General features: G+C 48.7%; 1 protein-coding gene across 3 annotated transcripts in view; it reads right to left on the bottom strand.

Moving 5' to 3' along the window:
• CFAP74 (cilia and flagella associated protein 74) overlaps positions 1-25,012 on the bottom strand; it is a 179,657-nt gene that overhangs the window by 111,818 nt on the left and 42,827 nt on the right. For all 3 annotated transcript variants that reach the window (XM_083163344.1, XM_083163345.1, XM_083163346.1), the window contains exons 11-12: positions 22,157-22,361; positions 16,438-16,602 (exon numbers count right to left, since the gene is read on the bottom strand). In XM_083163344.1, coding sequence (XP_083019470.1) covers positions 16,438-16,602; positions 22,157-22,361 — 370 coding nt within the window. The remainder of the gene's footprint in view (positions 1-16,437; positions 16,603-22,156; positions 22,362-25,012) is intronic.

The following is a 25,012-nucleotide window of genomic DNA, read 5'->3' as shown; positions in this document are numbered from 1 at the left end:
GGACAAAAAAAAATGTTTTAAAAAAATAAATGCAATGGAAAATGATAAAATAACCAACGACATAGGGGATCATTTCGCAATGCACAGTCTGAGTTGGATGCACAGGGTAACGCAGATTTCAGCATTAAGTAATAAATTGGTGACTGTATACAGGCAGGCAGGGCAGCCATCATGGGGGGGCTGCGGGGACCCCAGTCCAGGGCCAGACAGTAAGGGGGCACAGGACTGGACTTTATAAAGTATCATTTGTATAAATAAAGTTCACGTTGCCCTGGAAGCACTGTGGAGGTTGATGTCTGCTGGCGTCCTGCAGCCGGATCACGGATCTGCACATGACGGAGGTGGTGATAACAGCAGGGCCCAGGGATCAGACAGCTGCCGCCTGCCAGAGTGAAAACCCGCCCTGTGCAAGGCTGCACATGGGTTGCAAAAATCACGCGTTGGGAGTTGTATTTCACATAGGATGTTGCTATGGGCAACCAACAGACTCTACTTCTTATTTATTTAGCACCATCTAGAACAGACATTTTCAACCGGTGTGCCGCGGCCAGCTGACAGGTGTGCCGCCATGCCTCGGGTCACGGCGACACACCACTTTGTTCACTTTGACAGGGGGGGACGGGCAGGCGGCTCGGCATCATGTGTCATGGGCTGTCTGTGGTCGCGCGGTGCTGAGTGGCTGTCCGGGAATGCTTCCCCGCCCACCCCCCTGTCAGTGTGCGTCCATGTGCGCACTGCCTGCCCGCTCACGGCTCCCCCGTTGTGCACTGTCCGGGACTCGTCGAGAGACGTGCTGTGCTGCTATGCAATAATCATATATTCCGCTGGACCACTAGCCAATGGTCGCTTGCGGTCCAGCAGCCAATCAACTGGTGGCTGCTGGACCGCGAGCGCCCATTGGCTAGTGGTCCAGCAGCGGGAGATATGAATATTACATATCAGCACAGCACGTCTCTCTCCCGTACATAGCGGGGGAGCCGTGAGCGGCACACTGGACGCACACTGACAGGGGGGAGGGGTCGTCGGCGACGGCGTGTAAGCACAGGCAGGAGGGGGGTTTGCACACGGACGCACACTGGGAGGAGGAGGTGGGGGGGAGTGAGGTGAGCGGGCCGGCTAACCATCGGCTGGCTAACTTAGTATGGTGTACTCCCACCCACTCTCCCACCCTCCTGCACTCACCCAGCCACCCTCCCACTCCACTGCAGATACCCTCCCAGCCACCATTCCACCCCACTGCAGATACCCTCCCAGCCACCCTTCCACCCCACTGCAGATACCCTCCCAGCCACCCTGCCACCCCACTGCAGATACCCACCCTGCCACCCCACTGCAGATACCCTCCCAGCCACCCTCCCACCCCACTGCAGATAACCTCCCAGCCACCCTCCCACCCCACTGCAGATACCCTCCCAGCCACCCTCCCACCTCACTGCAGATACCCTCCCAGCCACCCTCCCACCTCACTGCAGATACCCTCCCAGCCACCCTCCCACCCCACTGCAGATACCCTCCCAGCCACCCTCCCACCCCACTGCAGATACCCTCCCAGCCACCCTCCCACCCCACTGCAGATACCCTCCCAGCCTACTGCTCCCACCCTCCCTCCCTGCTGCACACTACTGGCGGTGCATTGAATTGCAAATAGCGGACGGGAGCCAGGAGTGGGCCACTGCACAGTTCTGTCCCCCTTGGCAACGAGCAAATTCAGTCCACCTTGGCATCGAGCATGAAGCCCCTGGCATTGAGCATGTAGGTAAGTGGCACTTATGTGTCAAATGTGTATGGTGTGTTACATAGTATGTAATGGGCATTACGGTGTGTTATATAGTATGTCATGGGCATTACGGTGTGTTACATAGTATGTAATGGGCATTACGGTGTGTTATATAGTATGTCATGGGCATTGCGGTGTGTTATATAGTATGTCATGGGCATTGCGGTGTGTTATATAGTATGTCATGGGCATTGCGGTGTGTTATATAGTATGTCATGGGCATTGCGGTGTGTTATATAGTATGTCATGGGCATTGCGGTGTGTTATATAGTATGTCATGGGCATTGCGGAGTGTTATATAGTATGTCATGGGCATTGCGGAGTGTTATATAGTATGTCATGGGCATTGCGGAGTGTTATATAGTATGTCATGGGCATTGCGGAGTGTTACATAGTATGTCATGGGCATCATGTGTGGGCTTATGTGTAATCGGAATTACAAAGTTCACTAAAATGTGCAATGGGCATTACGGTGTGTGGCATAACATGTAATGGCCATTATGGCATGTGGTATACTATATAATGGGTGTGCGGTGTGTTGGCATTATGTTGAAAAATTTGGCGCGCGCCTTCGGCGCGCACTGTCCATATTGTCCCTCGTTTGCAAGAAATTTGTTGAGTCCTGGCATAATGTGTAATGGCCATTGCGGTATATGGCACAGCTTGTAATTGGCATAACGATGTGTGGCATAACTTGTAATGGCCATTAATGTGTGTGATATAACATGTAACTGGCATTATGGTATGCTAAATATCTGGAATATCTGATTAAAAAATGTTGGTGTGCCTTGGCAATTTTGAAGTCGGTACTTGTTTCCTATCTGGGCGCCCAGGTTTTCTACGTACGGCACCGTAATGAAATCGGATCTCATCGCATCGTACACATACACGATATTGAACGATGCGATGCGATGCGATCCGATTCGATTTCCCATAGGAAACAATGTGAAATGGCTCAATTTAGCCAAATTATCATAGGAACAATAGTAAATGGGCCAAAAACACCCCTGAACATTGAAATGTCCCCCCAAAAGTAGTTGACGCCACCCCGCCATCAACGTGAACCCGAAGCGTGGCGAGCGCAGCGAGCCCGCGAGGGGCGGCGGTACGCGTCCTCTGACCTTTTCATGCCCTACTATCCACTAGGGCGTGGAGTGAGAATAGAATAGTGTGGCGAGCGCAGCGAGCCACCGAGCCCGAAGCGTGGCGAGCGCAGCGAGCCCCGCGAGGGGACGCGGATACCTTCACAGTTATACGCGTCCCCTCGCGGGCTTCCCAGGTGTCCATGGCGACGCGGACACCTGGGAAGCCCGTGAAGGGACGCGTTTACCTGTGAAGGTATCCGCGGTCCCTCGCGGGGCTCGCTGCGCTCGCCACGCTTCGGGCTCGGTGGCTCGCTGCGCTCGCCACACTATTCTATTCTCACTCCACGCCCTAGTGGATAGTAGGGCATGAAAAGGTCGGAGGACGCGTACCGCCGCCCCTCGCGGGCTCGCTGCGCTCGCCACGCTTCGGGTTCACGTTGATGGCGGGGTGGCGTCAACTACTTTTGGGGGGACGTTCCACTGCTCTGTGGGTTTTTTGGGGGTTTCTGGCCCATTTACCATTCTTCCCTATGCTGATTTGGGTAAATTGATCCATTTAACATTGTTTCCTATGGGAAATCGAATCGGATCGCATTGCATCGCATCGCATCGTTCAATATCGTGTATGTGTACGATGCGATGCGATCAGATTTCTCTACGGAGAATAGCATGGTGCGCAATTAACTTAGCGGGCGCCCAGATAGGAAACAAGTACCTTGAAGTCTTGTCTGGTGTGCCGCGACCTGAAAAAGGTTGAAAATCACTGATCTAGAAGATAATAGGTAGTATCTGATTGGTTGCCCATACTGTGCGGGGAACATAGGAAAGCATACTGTGCGGGGAGCATACTGTGCGTGGGAATATACTGTGCGGGGAACATAGGAAAGCATACTGTGCGGGGAACATACTGTGCGGGGAGCATACTGTGCGGGGAGCATACTGTGCGGGGAGCATACTGTGCGGGGAACATACTGTGTGGGGAACATAGGGAAGCATACTGTGCGGGGAACATACTGTGCGGGGAACATAGGAAAGCATACTGTGCGGGGAGCATACTGTGCGGGGAACATAGGGAAGCATACTGTGCGGGGAACATACTGTGCAGGGAACATACTGTGCGGGGAACATACTGTGCGGGGAGCATACTGTGCGGGGAGCATACTGTGCGGGGAACATACTGTGCGGGGAGCATACTGTGCGGGGAACATACTGTGCGGGGAGCATACTGTGCGGGGAACATACTGTGCAGGGAACATACTGTGCGGGGAGAATACTGTGCGGGGAGAATACTGTGCGGGGAACATACTGTGCGAGGGAATATACTGTGCGGGGAACATACTGTGCGAGGGAATATACTGTGCAGGGAACATACTGTTCGAGGAGCATACTGTGCGGGGAGCATACTGTGCGGGGAACATAGGGAAGCATACTGTGCGGGGAACATACTGTGCGGGGAGCATACTGTGCGGGGAGCATACTGTGCGGGGAGCATACTGTGCGGGGAGCATACTGTGCGGGGAACATACTGTGCGGGGAGCATACTGTGCGGGGAACATACTGTGCGGGGAGCATACTGACTGTGCGGGGAGCATACTGTCCGGGGAGCATACTGTGCGTGGGAACATACTGTGCGGGGAACATACTGTGCGGGGAACATAGGGAAGCATACTGTGCGGGGAACATACTGTGCGGGGAGCATACTGTGCGGGGAGCATACTGTGCGGGGAACATACTGTGCGGGGAGCATACTGACTGAGCGGGGAGCATACTGTGCGGGGAGAATACTGTGCGGGGAGCATACTGTGCGCGGAACATACTGTGCGCGGAACATACTGTGCGGGGAACATAGGGAAGCATACTGTGTGGGGAGCATACTGTGCGGGGAGCATACTGTGCGGGGAACATAGGGAAGCATACTGTGCAGGGAGCATACTGTGCGGGGAGCATACTGTGCGTGGGAACATACTGTGCGTGGGAACATACTGTGTGTGGGAACATACTGTGCGGGGAACATAGGGAAGCATACTGTGCGGGGAACATAGGGAAGCATACTGTGCGGGGAGCATACTGTGCGGGGAGCATACTTGCGGGGAGCATACTGTGCGGGGAGCATACTGTGCGGGAGCATACTGTGCGGGGAGCATACTGTGCGTGGGAACATACTGTGCGGGGCGCATACTGTGCGGGGAGAATACTGTGCGGGGAGCATACTGTGCGCGGAACATACTGTGCGCGGAACATACTGTGCGGGGAACATAGGGAAGCATACTGTGCGGGGAGCATACTGTGCGGGGAGCATACTGTGCGGGGAACATAGGGAAGCATACTGTGCAGGGAGCATACTGTGCGGGGAGCATACTGTGCGTGGGAACATACTGTGCGTGGGAACATACTGTGCGGGGAACATAGGGAAGCATACTGTGCGGGGAACATAGGGAAGCATACTGTGCGGGGAGCATACTGTGCGGGGAGCATACTTGCGGGGAGCATACTGTGCGGGGAGCATACTGTGCGGGGAGCATACTGTGCGGGGAGCATACTGTGCGTGGGAACATACTGTGCGGGGCGCATACTGTGCGGGGCGCATACTGTGCGGGGAACATACTGTGCGGGGAGCAAACTGTGCGGGGAACATACTGTCCGGGGAGCATACTGTCCGGGGAGCATACTGTGCGTGGGAACATACTGTGCGGGGAACATACTGTGCGGGGAACATAGGGAAGCATACTGTCCGGGGAGCATACTGTGCGTGGGAACATACTGTGCGGGGAACATACTGTGCGGGGAACATAGGGAAGCATACTGTGTGGGGAACATACTGTGCGGGGAGCATACTGTGCGGGGAACATACTGTGTTGGGAACATACTGTGCGGGAAGCATACTGACTGAGCGGGGAGCATACTGTGCGGGGAGAATACTGTGCGGGGAGCATACTGTGCGCGGAACATACTGTGCGCGGAACATACTGTGCGGGGAACATAGGGAAGCATACTGTGCGGGGAGCATACTGTGCGGGGAACATAGGGAAGCATACTGTGCGGGGAGCATACTGTGCGTGGGATCATACTGTGCGGGGCGCATACTGTGCAGGGAACATAGGGAAGCATACTGTGCGGGGAACATAGGGAAGCATACTGTGCGGGGAGCATACTGTGCGGGGAGCATACTGTGCGGGGAGCATACTGTGCGTGGGAACATACTGTGCGTGGGAACATACTGTGCGGGCGCATACTGTGCGGGGAACATACTGTGCGGGGAGCAAACTGTGCGGGGAACATACTATGCGGGGAGCATACTGTGCAGGGAACATAGGGAAGCATACTGTGCGGGGAGCATACTGTGTGGGGAACATACTGTGTGGGGAACATAGGGAAGCATACTGTGCGGGGAACATACTGTGCGGGGAATATAGGGAAGAATACTGTGCGGGGAGCATACTGTGCGGGGAGCATACTGTGCGGGGAACATACTGTGCGGGGAGCATACTGTGCGGGGAACATAGGGAAGCATACTGTGCGGGGAGCATACTGTGCGGGGAGCATACTGTGCGGGGAACATACTGTGCGGGGAACATACTGTGCGGGGAACATAGGGAAGCATACTGTGCAGGGAGCATACTGTGCGGGGAGCATACTGTGCTGGGAGCATACTGTGCGGGGAACATAGGGAAGCATACTCTGCGGGGAACATACTGTGCGGGGAACATAGGAAAGCATACTGTGCGGGGAACATACTGTGCGGGGAGAATACTGTATGGGGAACATACTGTGCAAGGGAATATACTGTGCGGGGAACATACTGTGCGAGGGAATATACTGTGCGGGGAACATACTGTGCGAGGAGCATACTGTGCGGGGAGCATACTGTGCGGGGAACATAGGGAAGCATACTGTGCGGGGAACATACTGTGCGGGGAACATACTGTGCGGGGAGCATACTGTGCGGGGAGCATACTGTGCGGGGAGCATACTGTGCTGGGAGCATACTGTGCGGGGAACATACTGTGCGGGGAACATACTGTGCGGGGAACATACTGTGCGGGGAGCATACTGACTGTGTGGGGAGCATACTGTCCGGGGAGCATACTGTGCGTGGGAACATACTGTGCGGGGAACATACTGTGCGGGGAACATAGGGAAGCATACTGTGCGGGGAGCATACTGTGCGGGAAGCATACTGTGCGGGGAGCATACTGTGCGGGGAGCATACTGTGCGGGGAACATACTGTGTTGGGAACATACTGTGCGGGGAGCATACTGACTGAGCGGGGAGCATACTGTGCGGGGAACATAGGGAAGCATACTGTACAGGGAGCATACTGTGCGGGGAGCATACTGTGCGGGGAACTTAGGAAAGCATACTGTGCGGGGAGCATACTGTGCGTGGGAATGTACTGTGCGGGGAACATAGGAAAGCATACTGTGCGGGGAACATACTGTGCGGGGAGCATACTGTGCGGGGAGCATACTGTGCGGGGAACATACTGTGCGGGGAACATACTGTGCGGGGAACATACTGTGCGGGGAGCATACTGACTGTGCGGGGAGCATACTGTCCGGGGAGCATACTGTGCGTGGGAACATACTGTGCGGGGAACATACTGTGCGGGGAACATAGGGAAGCATACTGTGCGGGGAGCATACTGTGCGGGGAGCATACTGTGCGGGGAGCATACTGTGCGGGGAGCATACTGTGCGGGGAACATACTGTGTTGGGAACATACTGTGCGGGGAGCATACTGACTGTGCGCGGAACATACTGTGCGGGGAACATAGGGAAGCATACTGTACAGGGAGCATACTGTGCGGGGAGCATACTGTGCGGGGAACATTGGGAAGCATACTGTGCGGGGAGCATACTGTGCGGGGAGCATACTGTGCGTGGGAACATACTGTGCGGGGAACATACTGTGCGGGGAACATACTGTGCGGGGCGCATACTGTGCGGGGTACATAGGGAAGCATACTGTGCGGGGAACATAGGGAAGCATACTGTGCGGGGAGCATACTGTGCGGGGAGCATACTGTGCGTGGGAACATACTGTGCGTGGGAACATACTGTGCGGGGCGCATACTGTGCGGGGCGCATACTGTGCGGGGAACATACTGTGCGGGGAACATACTGTGCGGGGAGCAAACTGTGCGGGGAACATACTGTGCGGGGAGCATACTGTGCGGGGAGCATACTGTGCAGGGAACATAGGGAAGCATACTGTGTGGGGAGCATACTTTGCGGGGAACATACTGTGTGGGGAACATAGGAAAGCATACTGTGCGGGAAGCATACTGTGCGGGGAACATACTGTGCGGGGAATATAGGGAAGAATACTGTGCGGGGAGCATACTGTGCGGGGAGCATACTGTGCGGGGAGCATACTGTGCGGGGAACATAGGGAAGCATACTGTGCGGGGAGCATACTGTGTGGGGAGCATACTGTGCGGGGAACATACTGTGCGGGGAACATAGGGAAGCATACTGTGCGGGGAGCATACTGTGCGTGGGAACATACTGTGCGGGGAACATACTGTGCGGGGAGCATACTGTGCGGGGAGCATACTGTGCGGGGAGCATACTGTGCGGGGAACATAGGGAAGCATACTGTGCAGGGAGCATACTGTGCGGGGAGCATACTGTGCGGGGAACATAGGGAAGCATACTGTGCGGGGAGCATACTGTGCGGGGAACATACTGTGCGGGGAGCATACTGTGCGGGGAGCATACTGTGCGGGGAACTGTGCGGGGAGCATACTGTGCGGGGAGCATACTGTGCGGGGAACATACTGTGCGGGGAACATAGGGAAGCATACTGTGCGGGGAGCATACTGTGCGGGGAACATAGGGAAGCATACTGTATGGGGAGCATACTGTGCGGGGAACATAGGGAAGCATACTGTGTGGGGAGCATACTGTGCGGGGGCATACTGTGCGGGGAACATTGGGAAGCATACTGTGCGGGGAAGCATACTGTGCAGGGAGCATACTGTGCGGGGAGCATAGGGAAGCATACTGTGTGGGGAGCATACTGAGCGGGGGGCATACTGTGCGGGGTACATACTGTGCGGGGAACATAGGGAAGCATACTGTGCGGGGAAGCATACTGTGCGGGGAGCATACTGTGCGGGGAAGCATACTGTGCGGGGAAGCATACTGTGCGGGGAAGCATACTGTGCGGGGAGCATACTGTGCGGGGAACATAGGGAAGCATACTGTGCGGGGAACATACTGTGCAGGGAACATACTGAGTAAGGAAACATACCATGTGGGGAACATACGGTGTGGGGAACATACCGTGTGGTGAACATACCCATACCGTGTGGTGAACATACCGTGTGGTGAACATACCGTGTGGGGAACATACCGTGTGGGGAACATACCGTGTGGGGAACATACCGTGTGGGGAACATACCGTGTGGGGAACATCTTAGTAAAGATTTCTAACGTAAAAAATTTAAAATTTTTCAAAACTGGCTACAAAGAATGATTTCTGGGGACAGTCCTACTGTATCTGGTTATTAAGAAACCACATTTAGGATTGAAGGGCTTAAAATGATGACTGCTAAATTCAATAGCTCTTATTGAATCAAACAATACTGCAGCAGAACTGCATACAAGCCGCTGGATAATAGCAGCAATATTTAAGAAAAAAGAATTATTTAGCTGACGCAGTGATTTGGGAAATGTGCTAAATTAGCAATTCAATAGCAGAAAGTGTTGCGCAGCTCAGTCAATATGACCTTATAAATATGTATGTACCCGTGCAGTTGTTCTTTCTCTGTTACAAATCTGTACGGACTGAAAGAAATATTAATTTGAATAGCCTCATTGAATTGCAAATTCTCACGTGACGCGATACAGATATTACCAGCACACCTGTCATGTTCAGTTATGTATAGCACAATACGCGTAGCACACCAGCCATAACAACACAAGGTAACCTGTGGCTTTGGATTCTGTACACGGAGCACAGCGCAGAAAAGAATCAGTTCTGTGTGAGAGAGATCAATGTGTAGACACAAATCCGCAGTCCTCTGTTCTGGCCAGCCACCTCTGATCAGAGCATGGACAACACCGGATTAAGCAAGCTCTCATATAGGTGTATGCCGAAATATACTGTAATTGATTATACTGCATACACAGTCATATGAGAACTATTCATTTCTGTGTATATTACTATTCAGGAGATTCAGTCAAACTATTATTTGTGCTTTATGATATTAAATGCCTGCCCATATGTACATGCAACATTGCATTTCATTATACAATCAATTGCGAACACAACAACAGATCAGTGTGAAATGATGCAGCATGTAATGTAACTTGACATATCTCAAGTATAATGCGGGGTACACTGACACTTCTAGGGTAGCAATTCCCTTTACCTTGCACAGTGCGATTGATCTTGGAGCACCAATTGTCCACAGTGAATGTGATACAAAGAAAACACTAACATTAACAGTATTCAATGCTCCCCATTCACCTTTTTTTTCGGTGAATCGGGCTGTTTTCACTCCTTGCGGTGAATCTTTTTCACTGAAAATCTCATACACCCTATTCAATGTTCACTGTTTGCCGAAAGCTAACAGTAAATGCCGCCCAGTTTTCCGTTTCATGCTCGCTGCAATTCGCTGGTGTATTTCAATGGGGTTTTCACTGGGCTTCGCCGAGAGTGTATTCAATGCTAGGATGGAGAACTGCTTTTTCCATGATTTTCGCCGTGTGTCACCGGTTTGCATTCGATATCTTTTAAAGGTGAACTGGAATGTGAGCTTTTAAAATAAGGGGGTTTTTGGGGCTTTTTTTGGTGTAAAAAAAATCAGTAATTTCATTCTGTGAAGGGGCATGCTGTTTGGATTCATGTGCTTGCAGCACATGAATATATATTTCATTTAAAAAAAATGTTTTTTACACATTACACCAGCAGGGGGCCGGGAGCCGCTCATTAGATATTCACTGCACACTGGTCCCGCTCATTACATATGCAGCCTGAGGCTTGCAAAGCATAATTCCTGGTAAGTGCATGGTATCTGGGAAACCCCCAAGTGATTACATTAGTTGCGGTTAATTACTGCAGCTAATTGGATGCCACCCATTTTGTCTGGTGAAGTGAAAACTTCCCCTGACAAACTATACTTCCCCTGACAGACTGTTGCCCTTATTCTGATCTGTGCGGCCGGAGCCGCATACGTTGCTCCGGCCGCACAAACCAATCCCCGCCTACAAGACGGATCGCCACGGCCGTCCGTACGCGGACGGCTGGCGATCCGCATGAAAATGGTGGGGCGTACGCCTCCACCATGGTGGGAGCTGCCCCCTGCATTCGATGGTCGACGACCATCGAAGGCAGGGCCGCACGCTCCCCCCGCTCACGCAAGCTTAGACCACACGGACAATCGTCCGTGTGAAAGCTTGTATTTGGGTGGAGAGCTGACATCCGGCGATGTCAGCTTTCCGCCCCCATCACTGGCGTCATAGCCTCATTACCATGCATACGCCCCGCGTTTGCATGGGAACGCCCATGAAACGCGGGGCGTATACATAGGTAAATGAGGCTATCAAGCCCCTCACGCCCCTATACGCCCCCTTTGCGGCGTATAATTTTTGTGTGCGGCGAATTCGCCTGCACATGCGCAGAGTGACCTCTGCGCATGTGCAGAGTGAAAACATCGGCGGTACGGCCGCACGCGGGCCGTACCGCACAGATTAGAATAAGGGCCTATATTATGATGTCTTTAGGGCCCTTATTCAGATCTGTGCGGATATTCCCGCATTCTTACGGAGCGGTCCGCACGCCACGGTGTTTTGCCGCATGCGGCCATCGTCCGTAGAAACGCCCACGTGTCCTCCGCATTCGGACGGACTCACTCTTTAAGAACAGGGCGTGTTTACGGACGACATACAAACCATGCGTGTGCGGGAGAAACACTCCGATTCGGCACGGTATTACAGAGTATTACAGAGTATGCTCGGGAATACCGCATCCGAACGGGAGCCAAGCGGTGCTACCGCACGTAAGCGGAGGATTTACGCCAAACAACCCACTATGAAGTATCTTCTGCAAGACATCACATGACCCACTTATTCAATTACCTATCCTCATAAAAAACTGCTTATTTGGAATTGGAATCAATTAGATTCCAATATATCCTTACAAGCATGCCTAACACATGCATAGCACACATTAACCCTTACAGCAATTGAAGTGCAATGGTTTCAATTAAAGCACTGACAAGCGTCCTATTAGTGAGTAATGAGTAAAGGAGTAGATTGTATTGGGTTCAGGTGTTAATGGTTGTAGTCATTAGGCGTACGTTCGCCTACCGCATGAACGAGTGGTGTCCGCAAAGCAATAGTACACTTGTGGACACCGCACATTTCAGCCCTTTTTGCTCGCGTGCATTCGGAGTGGTTTCCGAATGTACGCCCCCCAACATAAGTGTACTCCCCCGTGTCCGCCCATGTTTCCGCCCCGTTTTGCCCACTTTGAAACTACGCCCATGTGTCATTCCGCATGACGCCCATAATACGCCCCTATTTCCCGACTGATTGCGGTGACCAGTTTTGGACGGGCTTTGTCCGAACTGGTACCGAGTCAAGGCGTGGCACATGCGCGTAGCGTTCTCCACGCATGCGCAGACGCCGTAAAGACGCGATCCGTAAGAACGCGGTAAAGTCCGCATCAATCAGAATAAGGGCCTAGGTTTGGTTTGTTTCTGAACAGTGACTGCATATTGCATGGACTGACACTATATACTGCACTAGAATGTCCTACTGCCCAGAGGTGAGGCCTTATGGTGAGAAAGAAAGAGGATTTTTAGTGGACTGATCAGATACACACCAGAATGTAAGGGCTCTGATCAGATACACACCAGAATGTAAGGGCTCTGATCACATACACACCAGAATGTAAGGGCTCTGATCAGATACACACCAGAATGTAAGGGCTCTGATCAGATACACACCAAAATGTAAGGGCTCTGATCAGATACACACCAGAATGTAAGGGCTCTGATCAGATACACACCAGAATGTAAGGGCTCTGATCAGATACACACCAGAATGTAAGGGCTCTGATCACATACACACCAGAATGTAAGGGCTCTGATCAGATACACACCAGAATGTAAGGGCTCTGATCAGATACACACCAGAATGTAAGGGCTCTGACCAGATACACACCAGAATGTAAGGGCTCTGATCAGATACACACCAGAATGTAAGGGCTCTGATCAGATACACACCAGAATGTAAGGGCTCTGATCAGATACACACCAGAATGTAAGGGCTCTGATCAGATACACACCAGAATGTAAGGGCCCTGATCACATACACACCAGAATGTAAGGGCCCTGATCACATACACACCAGAATGTAAGGGCTCTGATCAGATACACACCAGAATGTAAGGGCTCTGATCAGATACACACCAGAATGTAAGGGCTCTGATCAGATACACACCAGAATGTAAGGGCTCTGATCAGATACACACCAGAATGTAAGGGCTCTGATCAGATACACACCAGAATGTAAGGGCTCTGATCACATACACACCAGAATGTAAGGGCTCTGATCAGATACACACCAGAATGTAAGGGCTCTGATCAGATACACACCAGAATGTAAGGGCTCTGATCAGATACACACCAGAATGTAAGGGCTCTGATCTGATACACACCAGAATGTAAGGGCTCTGATCAGATACACACCAGACTGTAAGGGCTCTGATCAGATACACACCAGAATGTAAGGGCTCTGATCTGATACACACCAGAATGTAAGGGCTCTGATCAGATACACACCAGAATGTAAGGGCTCTGATCAGATACACACCAGAATGTAAGGGCTCTGACCAGAAACACACCAGAATGTAAGGGCTCTGATCAGAAACACACCAGAATGTAAGGGCTCTGATCAGATACACACCAGAATGTAAGGGCTCTGATCAGATACACACCAGAATGTAAGGGCTCTGATCAGATACACACCAGAATGTAAGGGCTCTGATCAGATACACACCAGAATGTAAGGGCTCTGATCTGATACACACCAGAATGTAAGGGCTCTGATCAGATACACACCAGAATGTAAGGGCTCTGATCAGATACACACCAGAATGTAAGGGCTCTGATCAGATACACACCAGAATGTAAGGGCTCTGATCAGATACACACCAGAATGTAAGGGCGCTGATCAGATACACACCAGAATGTAAGGGCTCTGATCAGATACACACCAGAATGTAAGGGCTCTGATCAGATACACACCAGAATGTAAGAGCTCTGATCAGATACACACCAGAATGTAAGGGCTCTGATCAGATACACACCAGAATGTAAGGGCGCTGATCAGATACACACCAGAATGTAAGGGCTCTGATCAGATACACACCAGATTGTAAGGGCTCTTGTTTGTAAAAAGGTATCACCATTGGTCCAAATAAATGATTATCTGCCACTTAACGGTTTTGTTTATGTTCTTAGGAAATGTATATAGTAGCCCCCAGTGACGTCTTTCCTCTTACTTGCTCTAAGAGACAGGAATTCAGTCTCTACTCGCTCCAAGAGACATCTCTTCGCTAAACTACAGAAATGGATAATGACCATTGGCCAGTCACCAGAGAAAGGTCATACCTATATACTAGCCACAAGAGAGGGATGAGAGGGATGTTGTCATGGTATAGTACTTACTAGGGCGAGATGTATCAAAATGAAAATGCGGTAAAACCCCCATTTTACCGCATTTTCATATGTACTATTACCTGGCCGCACCGATCTCGCCGGCCAGGGTATCGCCACCCAAAGGGCATATTTTTGCCACCCGCCGCCTCGCTGACCCCCCCTCTCCCTTGGGCTTACCTTCCTGCAGGTCCTCCTGGACCCCGGAAGGTAAACCCCTCCTCCCCCTAGTGAAGCAGCCGGACGTCCTTCCGGCTGCAGGGGGGAGGAGGAGGAAGCACCGGGGACAGCCTGCTTAGCTGTCCCCGGCGTAAAGGCAGCAGGAGGCGGCAGGGGGGAAACTGAGACCCCCCACACACCACAGTACAGGTATCGCGGGGGGTCTCCGTTACCGCACCGCGATGCCAGCCCCATATGTTAGTACATATGCGTTGGCATTGCGGCGGGCGGGCGACGATGTATTTTAATACATTCCGCCTTGAAGAAAAACATAAGCATAAGAAAGGTTCCATTTCATACAATACTGAGCAAGAAGGATCTTCTCTGTTTGCAAACCACAATAAAAGGTATCATAGTTTCATTCTAAACACAGAATATGTGCATCTTGGTAATAGGCATCTTGGTAGCAGCGTCACTAGCACGGCTGTATGAAAACAGGGCCCTGAGAGTAACTCAGAGGCCGACAGTAATCCAATGCTTAGGAAGCAGCAAAGGATCACAGGTGCTGGCTGGTAAGAGGCACCTCCTGTATTTACACAAGACTCCTACTGCTGCTCTTGCACCATTGCCACTGCCGCTAATTTACACAGCCGTTACCCCAAAACGTATATATCCCACAAATCTGCTCATTTCTCCTCTGTTGAGGTTCAGAAATAACAAGTCCACAGAGAGTTCACCCACATGTACACTACGCGACTAGGCGGGAGCTGGATGAGCGCAGCTATCACTGTACATAGGAAAAAATGCAGAAACAAAAAGTGTATTTGCGGTACATGTATATTCAGACTGAAGCTTCTTGTGTCCAGCTCTACAAAGAGTCACCTCTGTACCAGGGATGCGTCATACATTTCAAGTGTGTATACTTACAGTATATCCCCAACTACAGCTTACAGATATTACATGCCACAGTCACATTACCGCATTTGTACACATTATAATAATAAAAGAATGGGAAGCTGTGGTGGTTGTGCATGGAATAAGCATATATTTGTAAAGGGATACGGTCATTTGGTCTACAGCATGATGGTCGACAGTCATTAGGTCGACAATTATTAGGTCGACATGGGTCTAGGTCGACATAGGAAAAGTTCGACATGGTTCTAGGTCGAAAGGTCATTAGTTCGACAGGGTCTAGGTCGACAGTCAAAAAGGTCGACATGGTGTTTTTCACTGTTTTTTGAGCCGACATGTGCCGACAGGCGGTATTTCATGCCCTACCATCCACTAGGGCGTGGTGGGAGAATAAAATAGTGTGCCGAGCGCAAAGAGGCACCGTGCCCGACGCATATCGAGCAATGCGAGGGGATGCGGTGCACTTGAAACTGTATCCATGTCGACTGTGTTGACATTCAGGTAAAAAAAACAGTGAAAAAACCCATGTCGAACTTTTGACTGTCGACCTATACATTGTCGAACTAATGACCTGTCAAACTAATGACCTTTTGACCTAGAACCATGTCGACCTTGACACATGTCGACCTTGACACATGTCGATCTTTCCCCACGTCGACCTAATGGTGTCGACCTAATGACTGTCTTCCATCATGCTGTAGACCACATGATCCCAACCCTTTGTAAATCCTCTCTTATCCCCTCACTACTAAAACACAACTTTAGTTACAATTTACTGTATAAAGGCACTGAATAATCATTATGGAACAACATGAATAATCTTGCCCATACCTTATAGGGCTTGTAGTCTTGATTCCATAATCCCATGAACTCTGGTTGAGCCAAACTCTTACTTTCTTCTTCCAGTTCCAGAGTGAGTTCTGGTATCACATCAGGCTCACCTGCAGATCTATCATTGTCATCCGATGACGCAGGGGAGGGAGAACGCCACCTCTTCTGCAGGCAAGATGAAATCTTTAAACATACCGGAACCGGACACATTTAGATGCAATTATTGCTGCATAAAAGGGACATACCAGATACTGAAATCAAAGGTTCACACACTTTTGCCGCTCACATATGTAATATTGGATCAAATTCCTCAATAATAAAAAGTGAACAGGTCTAAATTTTTGGTTTTATTTGTTTGATTTGGTTCTCTTTATCTACAGTTATGATAGATAGATAGATAGATAGATAGATAGATAGATAGATAGATAGATAGATAGGTAGATAGGTAGTAGGTAGGTAGATAGGTAGGTAGATAGATAGATGGTGTGTGAATACTGAGACTGATTCAGAGATGGACACAAATGCATTCCCAGCTGCACACTTGTACACAGTGGCTATGTAGTGTTCCAGCTAAGCTTCTTTTGCAGGGTGCTGCGCCATGCCCATTTTTTTAAACTTCTAAATGTTCCCTGCCCTCCCACTGCTCCTTTCTACGCTGACATGTAGGGATAGCCACCGACCATTGAGGATTCAAAAACATCAATGGTTTTGTCATCAATGGGAAAGATCCTGATGGTTTCCCTACATCGATGGTAAAGCATAACTGAAGTTTTTTTCTTAATCAAAGTTCTGGGACACAGAATCTCTATGTCGCCCCTGTCACCTGTAAAGCCCCGCCTCCAGATTCAGGAAAATTTGCTAAATTTACATAAATACATAATCTAGGTTAAGCAGGCAAACTTTATACCAATTCCGTTGCAACAAAAGAAGTAAATAGTACACAATCTAAATTGAAGGAAAAAAACTAAACTGAGGAAAAAGCAGGCGGCATGGAAACTGCACCAGTTGTGATGCGTCATATGGAGCAAATGGGATATATATATCAGGACACATCTGTACATGAAATTAAATTATCCAGAAATATACTTAAGAGAAGAAATAACGTATTGGTAATATGAAATATCATGCGCCGTCTGTCTAATTCTGTATCATAATTAGAATCTTTAGAACATGCTGTTCTGATCCAATAAAACTGCAGGTAGCGCACATAATCTGAAGCTTCATTAAATCTGCTCTTTCTTTACAGAGATGGGTAAAACACTGCATAGCAGGAAGGTACGTCAGCACCATAGGAATTTATCTGCAAGTACATTTACAACAAAGCTGAATGAATTCATACAAAGGGGGAGGGGCCCTAGACTGCACACCCTGGACATGTGAGGTGCTACCTGCTGAGACTTGTAGTGCAGCAAGCAGGAGGAGGAGATTGCAGGTCACACTAAATATAATTGCTAAACCTATTAATATCATTGCTGTATTGTATTCATGCAAAACAAGGTCTGGCTGCTTTCCTTACTTACAAATTCAGTTATATTACAAGTACATATGCTGTCTATTATCATTGTTCCCTGGCAGTCAGTTGCGTCACTCTCTGAGTTGCAAAAGTTAAGCACGTAGAAACAAGCGTGGGAGTACTGTAAGTAAGCATGGCCCACATTATAATGGGTTCGCTCAAAACACAGATAAAAACATATTATTTAACTACTTGTCTACATATCTGAGGGTTAGATCTACAGTACGTTCAAAATAGCTGCCGTCCCCCCAAAAGCAGCAAATGCCTTGTTCCTTTTTTGGGGTGCCGAGGAGACTCCCGAATGTCTCAGTGGCTGGGCCAGGACCCCGAGGACATGATTCATTGCGAATGGCATCATAGCACCACTGAGCTGAGCCATACGTACCCTGCCGAACTGACTGGGATACACAGGGAGATTTCATTATTTTAGGCCACTAAGGAGTCACTTTTTTGTACTGTGGGCCTAATTCAGACCTGATCGCAGAGCAAATTTGTTTTCAAAATGGGCAAAACCATGTGCGCTGCAGGTGGGGCAGATGTAACATGTGCAGAGAGAGCAATAGTGTGTACACTATTGATATCGGCAGCCGCAGAGACCCAGGAATGGTGCTCGTTACGAGATACAGATGAAGACCAACATCTGCCAATCATTGAATGGGGCGCTCGTCTGTCAAAACAATGAAGACGCTCGCCCATCCACCAAATCACCATCCACCAGATACAAGCAGAAGCTTGCTCAGAGATCAAGTGTCCGGACACTTGATCTTTGAGAAAGCCGCCGATAGATGTAGGCGGGGAAACGAGTCAGTTCCTGATTTATTTGCCATCTAACAAACGCTGTCCGGCACACGGGAGCCTGGACTAACACCAGGGTATGGTCTCTCACTATCCAGGAACTCTGGGATAAAAAAGCATCGATTTAGCCATGTGCGATCCAGCCATTTAATTGGAGGACTGGTAACCGTAACAGATTACTAAGTCTGCCATACTGTTAACATCATTTGACTGTTTCAATTCTTAACACACTTCCTGTGCGCTAATCCAACAACTATTAACGGTTTACCATCTACTAACTGACTAATTGATTATCAGTGGATTATGAATTAGGCTGTTGTTGCTAGAAAATGTTTTGAATTTTCCATTTTTATATAGTTTTTGTATTTTTACATTTTTAGGTACTCTTTACCTATCACGGCGCCCATCGCGGGTACATTTATGTCTGGCCGCGACGCGACCGACGCGATGCCCGCGATTTCCCATTGAAACCCATGTTAAACATGGAAATCGCGTCGGTCGCGTCGCGGCCGGCCATAAATGTACCCGCGATGCCCGCGACGCGATGCACCCGATTTCCCATAGCAATCAATGTTAAATGGCCCGACCGACGCAATTTTACTGTTAAATGCCTCAATGGACCCGATGTGGCCATAGGAAACAATGTTAAATGGGCCACAGAGGCCAAATAGGCAACCTTGACTGGGAAATGGCCCCCTCAATTGTTACCGCCACCCCACGATCAACGTCAACCCGAAGCGTGGCGAGCGCAGCGAGCCCGCGAGGGGCGGCGGTACGCGTCCTCCGACCTTTTCATACCCCCACTATCCACGTCGGCGTGGAGTTGAGAATAGAATAGTGTGGCGAGCGCAGCGAGCCACCGAGCCCGAAGCGTGGCGAGCGCAGCGCGCCCCGCGAGGGGACGCGGATACCTTCACAGCTATATGCGTCCCCTCGCGGGCTTCACAGGTATCCGCGTGCGCTCGCCACGCTTCGGGCTCGGTGGCTCGCTGCGCTCGCCACACTATTCTATTCTCAACTCCACGCCGACGTGGATAGTGGGGGTATGAAAAGGTCGGAGGACGCGTACCGCTGCGCTCGCCACGCTTCGGGTTGACGTTGATCGTGGGGTGGCGTAAACAATTGGGGGGGCCATTTCAGAGTTCAGGGTAAGTATTTGGGCTCTAAGGCCCATTTAACATTGTTTCCTATGGTAAAATCGGGTCCATTCAGCCATTTAACATGAAAATCGTGTCCATCGGGCCTTTTAACATTGATTCCTATGGCAAATCGTGGGCATCGTGTGCACATTTATGGCCGGCCGCGACGCGACCGACGCGATGTCCATTTTTAACATGGTTTTCAATGGAAAATCGTGGACATTGTGTCGGTCGCGTCGCGTCCGGGCATCTTTAGCCCGCATACGACGCGACCGACGCGATTTTTTACCTCACGATGCCCACGATCAAGATCGTGGGCGCCGTGCTAGGTAAAGAGTACCCATTTTTATTTCTCAGTATTTTATTTTCTGTTTTTTTGTTGTATCAGCTGGTACATACTATTGCACCTAATGAATGTATTTTTATTGTTAAATCAAATTTATGTATATTGACCAAATTGATTAATATAAATGTTGAGCATATTTTTCAACTGGCTTTTATTTAAATGTATCTGTTCCTAGCGCTATCTTCATTTCCCCTTCTTTTCTTGTATTGGGATTGGTAGTCCCGCGTAGCTAGCAGCTGGAAGAATTTACATACAGGGTTGCTATAGCGCTTACTATTTGTTGATGTCTGTCACATCGGGATCAGATGCAGCTTAACTCGGTGCAATTTGAACTAACTAGCTATTGATTTTGACTATACAGGTTGAGTATCCCGTATCCAAAATGCTCGGGACCAGGAGAATTTTGGATAACGAATTATTCCGTATTTCGGAATATTTTAATATTTCAATTATGTATTTTGAAGTATCTTGCATGTATGCTGTATAAACACATAATATACACACAAATATATTTTATTACCACATAAAATACACATAAATATATTTTAATTGTTCAAAAAACAAGGTTTCAAAACGTGAAACAAAATGTGTGTACTATCTCAGCACTGAATTTGAATGCCAAGCAATCATTGTCTTGCACATATATAGTGCCAGTTACATATCATGTCCCCAGTGATGCTGTTACAAATGTCCCCAGTGAGTTTTTAGCAAAAAAAAAAAAAAATTTTCACTCTCTGGAATGTCCGTATTTCGGAATAATTCGGATAACGGATATTCGGATACGGGATACTCGACCTGTATAGTCAAAATCGATAGCAAAAATCACACTGTGTGTACACACCTTTAGATTTGGGTGATGTGTGTACAAACTGAAATCTAAATTGCAGATTAGGAATAAAGCAGCCAGTATTTACCCTGCACCAAAACAAAATAGTTCACCCAAATTTAAAGGCCCAGATACATTTGTGCGATTTAGCCAGTTTTAACCGGATTCTGACGGATCGGGCCAAGAAATCAGGCCAAATTGCATATTTCTGACATAATCAACACCACGCGCATCAGGACGGAGAACAAACGTTCTGTACATAAGATAAATCATTAGCACCCGCAAGGTTTCACATCCGATGTTCCTTGAACTCCCCTGGCAGCTTCCAGGAGTCCTTTTACATGTGATAAATCGCATGCGATTTATTGAAAAAAAAAAAATGGCACATCAATTGCCAAATTGGATGTAAGCCCGTACGGGGGGGGGGCTGGTGGGGGAGTTCAAGGAAAACTGGTCTGACCAGTGCCTCAGACAAGTTGTACCAGTGTATGGAGACCTTTACTCTCATATTACTTTTGGCCCACCTGCAGCGCACATGGTTTTGCACATTTGAAAATGAATTTGCCCTGCGAGAATTAGCCCCTCTATTTTTTCGTAATAGGTATACACTGCCGGTGATATTGTTCCCAAAAAGTTGGATTTACCTAGCAGTTTGAAGTACTGCCAATTTCCTATCTTTATGTTTCATTGTGGAAAAATAAACCTATTATACTGTATGTTACCTTATAAATGCCTAGGTATGTCTTTTGTGAACCTCTTGAAAGTTCTGATGTGGCCCATCTAGCCTCCTACACAGGATGACCCTTCTCCTTAAGCAGTGCGCTGATGATTGGTGTGACATTTCTTGAACCTAGCGATTATATACCACTGGGCCCTCCATACCCCTGACACTGGTCATGCCCCTCTTATGATGCCCACACCCCACCAAATTGGTTGGTCACGCCCCTTCAGTGGGCTCCTGCCCCTGGTGGGCTCTTCATGCCCCAGTCTGACACCATATGAAGCTGGAGTTAAATTATAACTCCTATTGTAGCGCACATGTACAATACTGAAATGCTGCCAGTCTACATCATTTTCGGAGAAATGTAGCTAGTTCTTACCGCCTGCACCTGCTCCTCCTCTGGCTCCATCAGGACAGCTGATTGGATGTACTGCATCGTTCTGACTCTGAGTTTAGCGGTTTCCTGACTTTTGCCCGTGTCCACAGAACAGCCCATTTTTTTCTGTTTTTCTTGGCTGTTTTCCTCTTCTAAAATCCGACTAATTATTTCTTGCTTTCTTATTTGCTGTGACTCTTCAAATTCTCTGTATGAAATCAATAATGCACAAATTACTATCTTTTCATGAAGCTTGAACAAACATTTATTTTCTATTTTTCTAAATGTACAATCAACGAATCCAGTATTTATTGCAGGGCTGTAATTTAGTATTAAACTTTGTTACATTTCAAGCAAGCATAGAACCTGGAGTTTCTGCCACTGCGGAAAAGTGTTTATTCAATAAAAGGTTTTCTGATTGTTAGGGGTCTATTCAAATACGTGCGAGTTTCTCACACCCCCGATTTAGTGCGGCAACAAGGGCACAGCTAGAACTTGCGTCACACTGCAACTTGCACCATTTGCATCTAACTGAATTGACCCATTAGACCAGTGATTTTTAACCTTTTTACCTTGCGGCACACTAAATAAGATTTGAAAATTGCTGAGGCACACCACGAGATCCCCACAGGGCAAAACACATTGGGCCGCACAGGAAAAAAAAAAAAACTATTGGCCCCACATATATAAAACAACCACACTGGTCCCCACAGGTAACAAAAATAAAATACATTGGCCCTTTACATGAAAAGAAGAGACCAGTAAATAACAGATGACCTGGTGGTGGCTGTAAACTGGTTTGGGCATCTCTAGAGCTGGGGGCACACTTGAGAACAGCTCAAGGCACACTAGTGTACCATGGCACAGTGGTTGAAAAACAATGCCTTAGAGTCTTAAACTGGTGGTAAGGGGCACTATACAAGAACAACAATAAGTTGCTATGCTCTAGCCCTGACAATAGGCCATGCTAGTGTAACTGCAGCAGATGAAGTTGGTATAGTACCTGTAGATATGGCTGGTGCGAACTGCTATGGCCATATTCTTCCTAGTGGCAGCCAATGAAGGGTGAGGCAGATAGAAGGTGGAGACTTTGGGGAAGACGCATCAAACCTCCTAAAGTAGAGGTGTTGCCCCTAGTATCCAATTACATTCTATCTATGCTTTTGCAGAATGTACTAAAGTAAGGATCTGGAGATTGCACTGGACAACATCACCACTGGGTCCTCCTTGGAAGGTTTGATATATTTAATCCATTCCCTCTCCCTTCGTTTTCTCCGACTCCCACCTCCCACTGGCTGTTAGGTTTTAAAAAGTCCCAGTGCAGTTTATGTATAAGGAACCACACGCAGTGCAATTTACTCATGTAGTATAAAGTATAATGGGGAGAAGACGTATTATCTGGTCATAAATGTCAATACATTTACATACAGTAGATACTGTGCAGTGTGTACGGGGGACACGTGGGTCCCCCGTCGCCCACAGCTGGGTGGGCATTTAACGTTTCCACTGGCAGTTGTCCCTACAGTCTCTGTATCTATATTAGTGTTCATTCTAGCACCCGCCATCTTTGAAAACCCATGCAGTTCCTCTTCCCTGCCTGGGGTGTCGCTGTCTGCTGTAGTGCTTCTAGCACAGTGTGGTCTGTATATCAGCACTGATATGCCAACCGGAACTGTGCTAGAAACACCACAGAAGACAGCGACACCCCAGGCAGGGAACAGGAACTGCATGGGTTTTCAAAGATGGCGGGTGCTAGAATATACACTAGATATAACAGTTATACTGTATCATCATTGGCTGCGCTACAGGGCTGGTCTGATACATCTGTAAAAACATATTTTACAGACATATAAGGGGACACATTCTCCATACTGTACATCATTCATCAATAAAATGAACAGTATATTGACCTGTGTGTACCCTGCAACAGTAAAACATCTCCCCAGTATATGTAATCTTGAGGAATACAATTATACAGGACAACTGCTAATGAGCAGCAGACAATGCATTGCTGTACAGCTGTGAAGACTGCAGCAGCTGCAGGACTAAAGCAGTGTTGAACCACATGGGCAGCTGCAGAAGTTGCAATGGTAAAACTGGTGCAGAACAAAACAAGTGAGTGACAGCAGCAGAGGTTTCTGCATATGTAACCGTCTGGCTAAAAAAAGCTTAAGTAGGCAGACCAGATCCCGGCTCATTGGGATGACATCACACAGGGAAGAGCATGAGAGGATTCACCCTCCCGACAAGACTCCGCCTCTTGACTGTCTAGCATTCCGCTACTAAACACCCAACCTATGTAATATTAGCAAATACAATTGCTGGTTGGGATCTTTCAAATGCAGAGCAGTCCCAGTTTCTTCAAAAAGTGGTGTGTACAGTATGTGCACTCAACTGGCTGTGATGTGATGGGGGGGGGGAGTACAGTGTAATATAAAAGGTATGAGTACTGAATGTAATATGGGGGCTGTGTGTGTAATATGGTGGTGTCTACTGGTTGTAATATGGGGGGGGAGGGTGTTCTATACAGTCTTCAGGGTTTTTTTTTTTGTATATGCTTTTATGCAGGGGGAGGGGGTATATTTACAATTGTAAGTTCCTCCCAGATGCTGCCTGCTATTGAGTTTTGTGCCCCCTAAAAGTGTTTGTATATATATATATTTTTTAAGGGACACAAATCTCCATCGCAGGCAGAAACTGGGATGAACTTACACGTGTAAAGACACCCCACATAACAGAATTCCCTGTGTCAGAATGTGAATTTTGGCTCATTCCCTGTGTCAGAATGTGAATTCCAGCTCATTCCCAGTGTCAGAATGTGAATTTCGGCTCATTTCCTGTGTCAGAATGTGAATTTCG

Source organism: Crinia signifera, chromosome 19 (assembly GCF_055691185.1).
Source record: "Crinia signifera chromosome 19, ASM5569118v1, whole genome shotgun sequence".
NCBI classification, from domain to species: Eukaryota; Metazoa; Chordata; class Amphibia; order Anura; family Myobatrachidae; genus Crinia; species Crinia signifera.
Note: the sequence above shows the minus strand (reverse complement) of the source record. Positions and strands in the feature narration are given on the sequence as shown.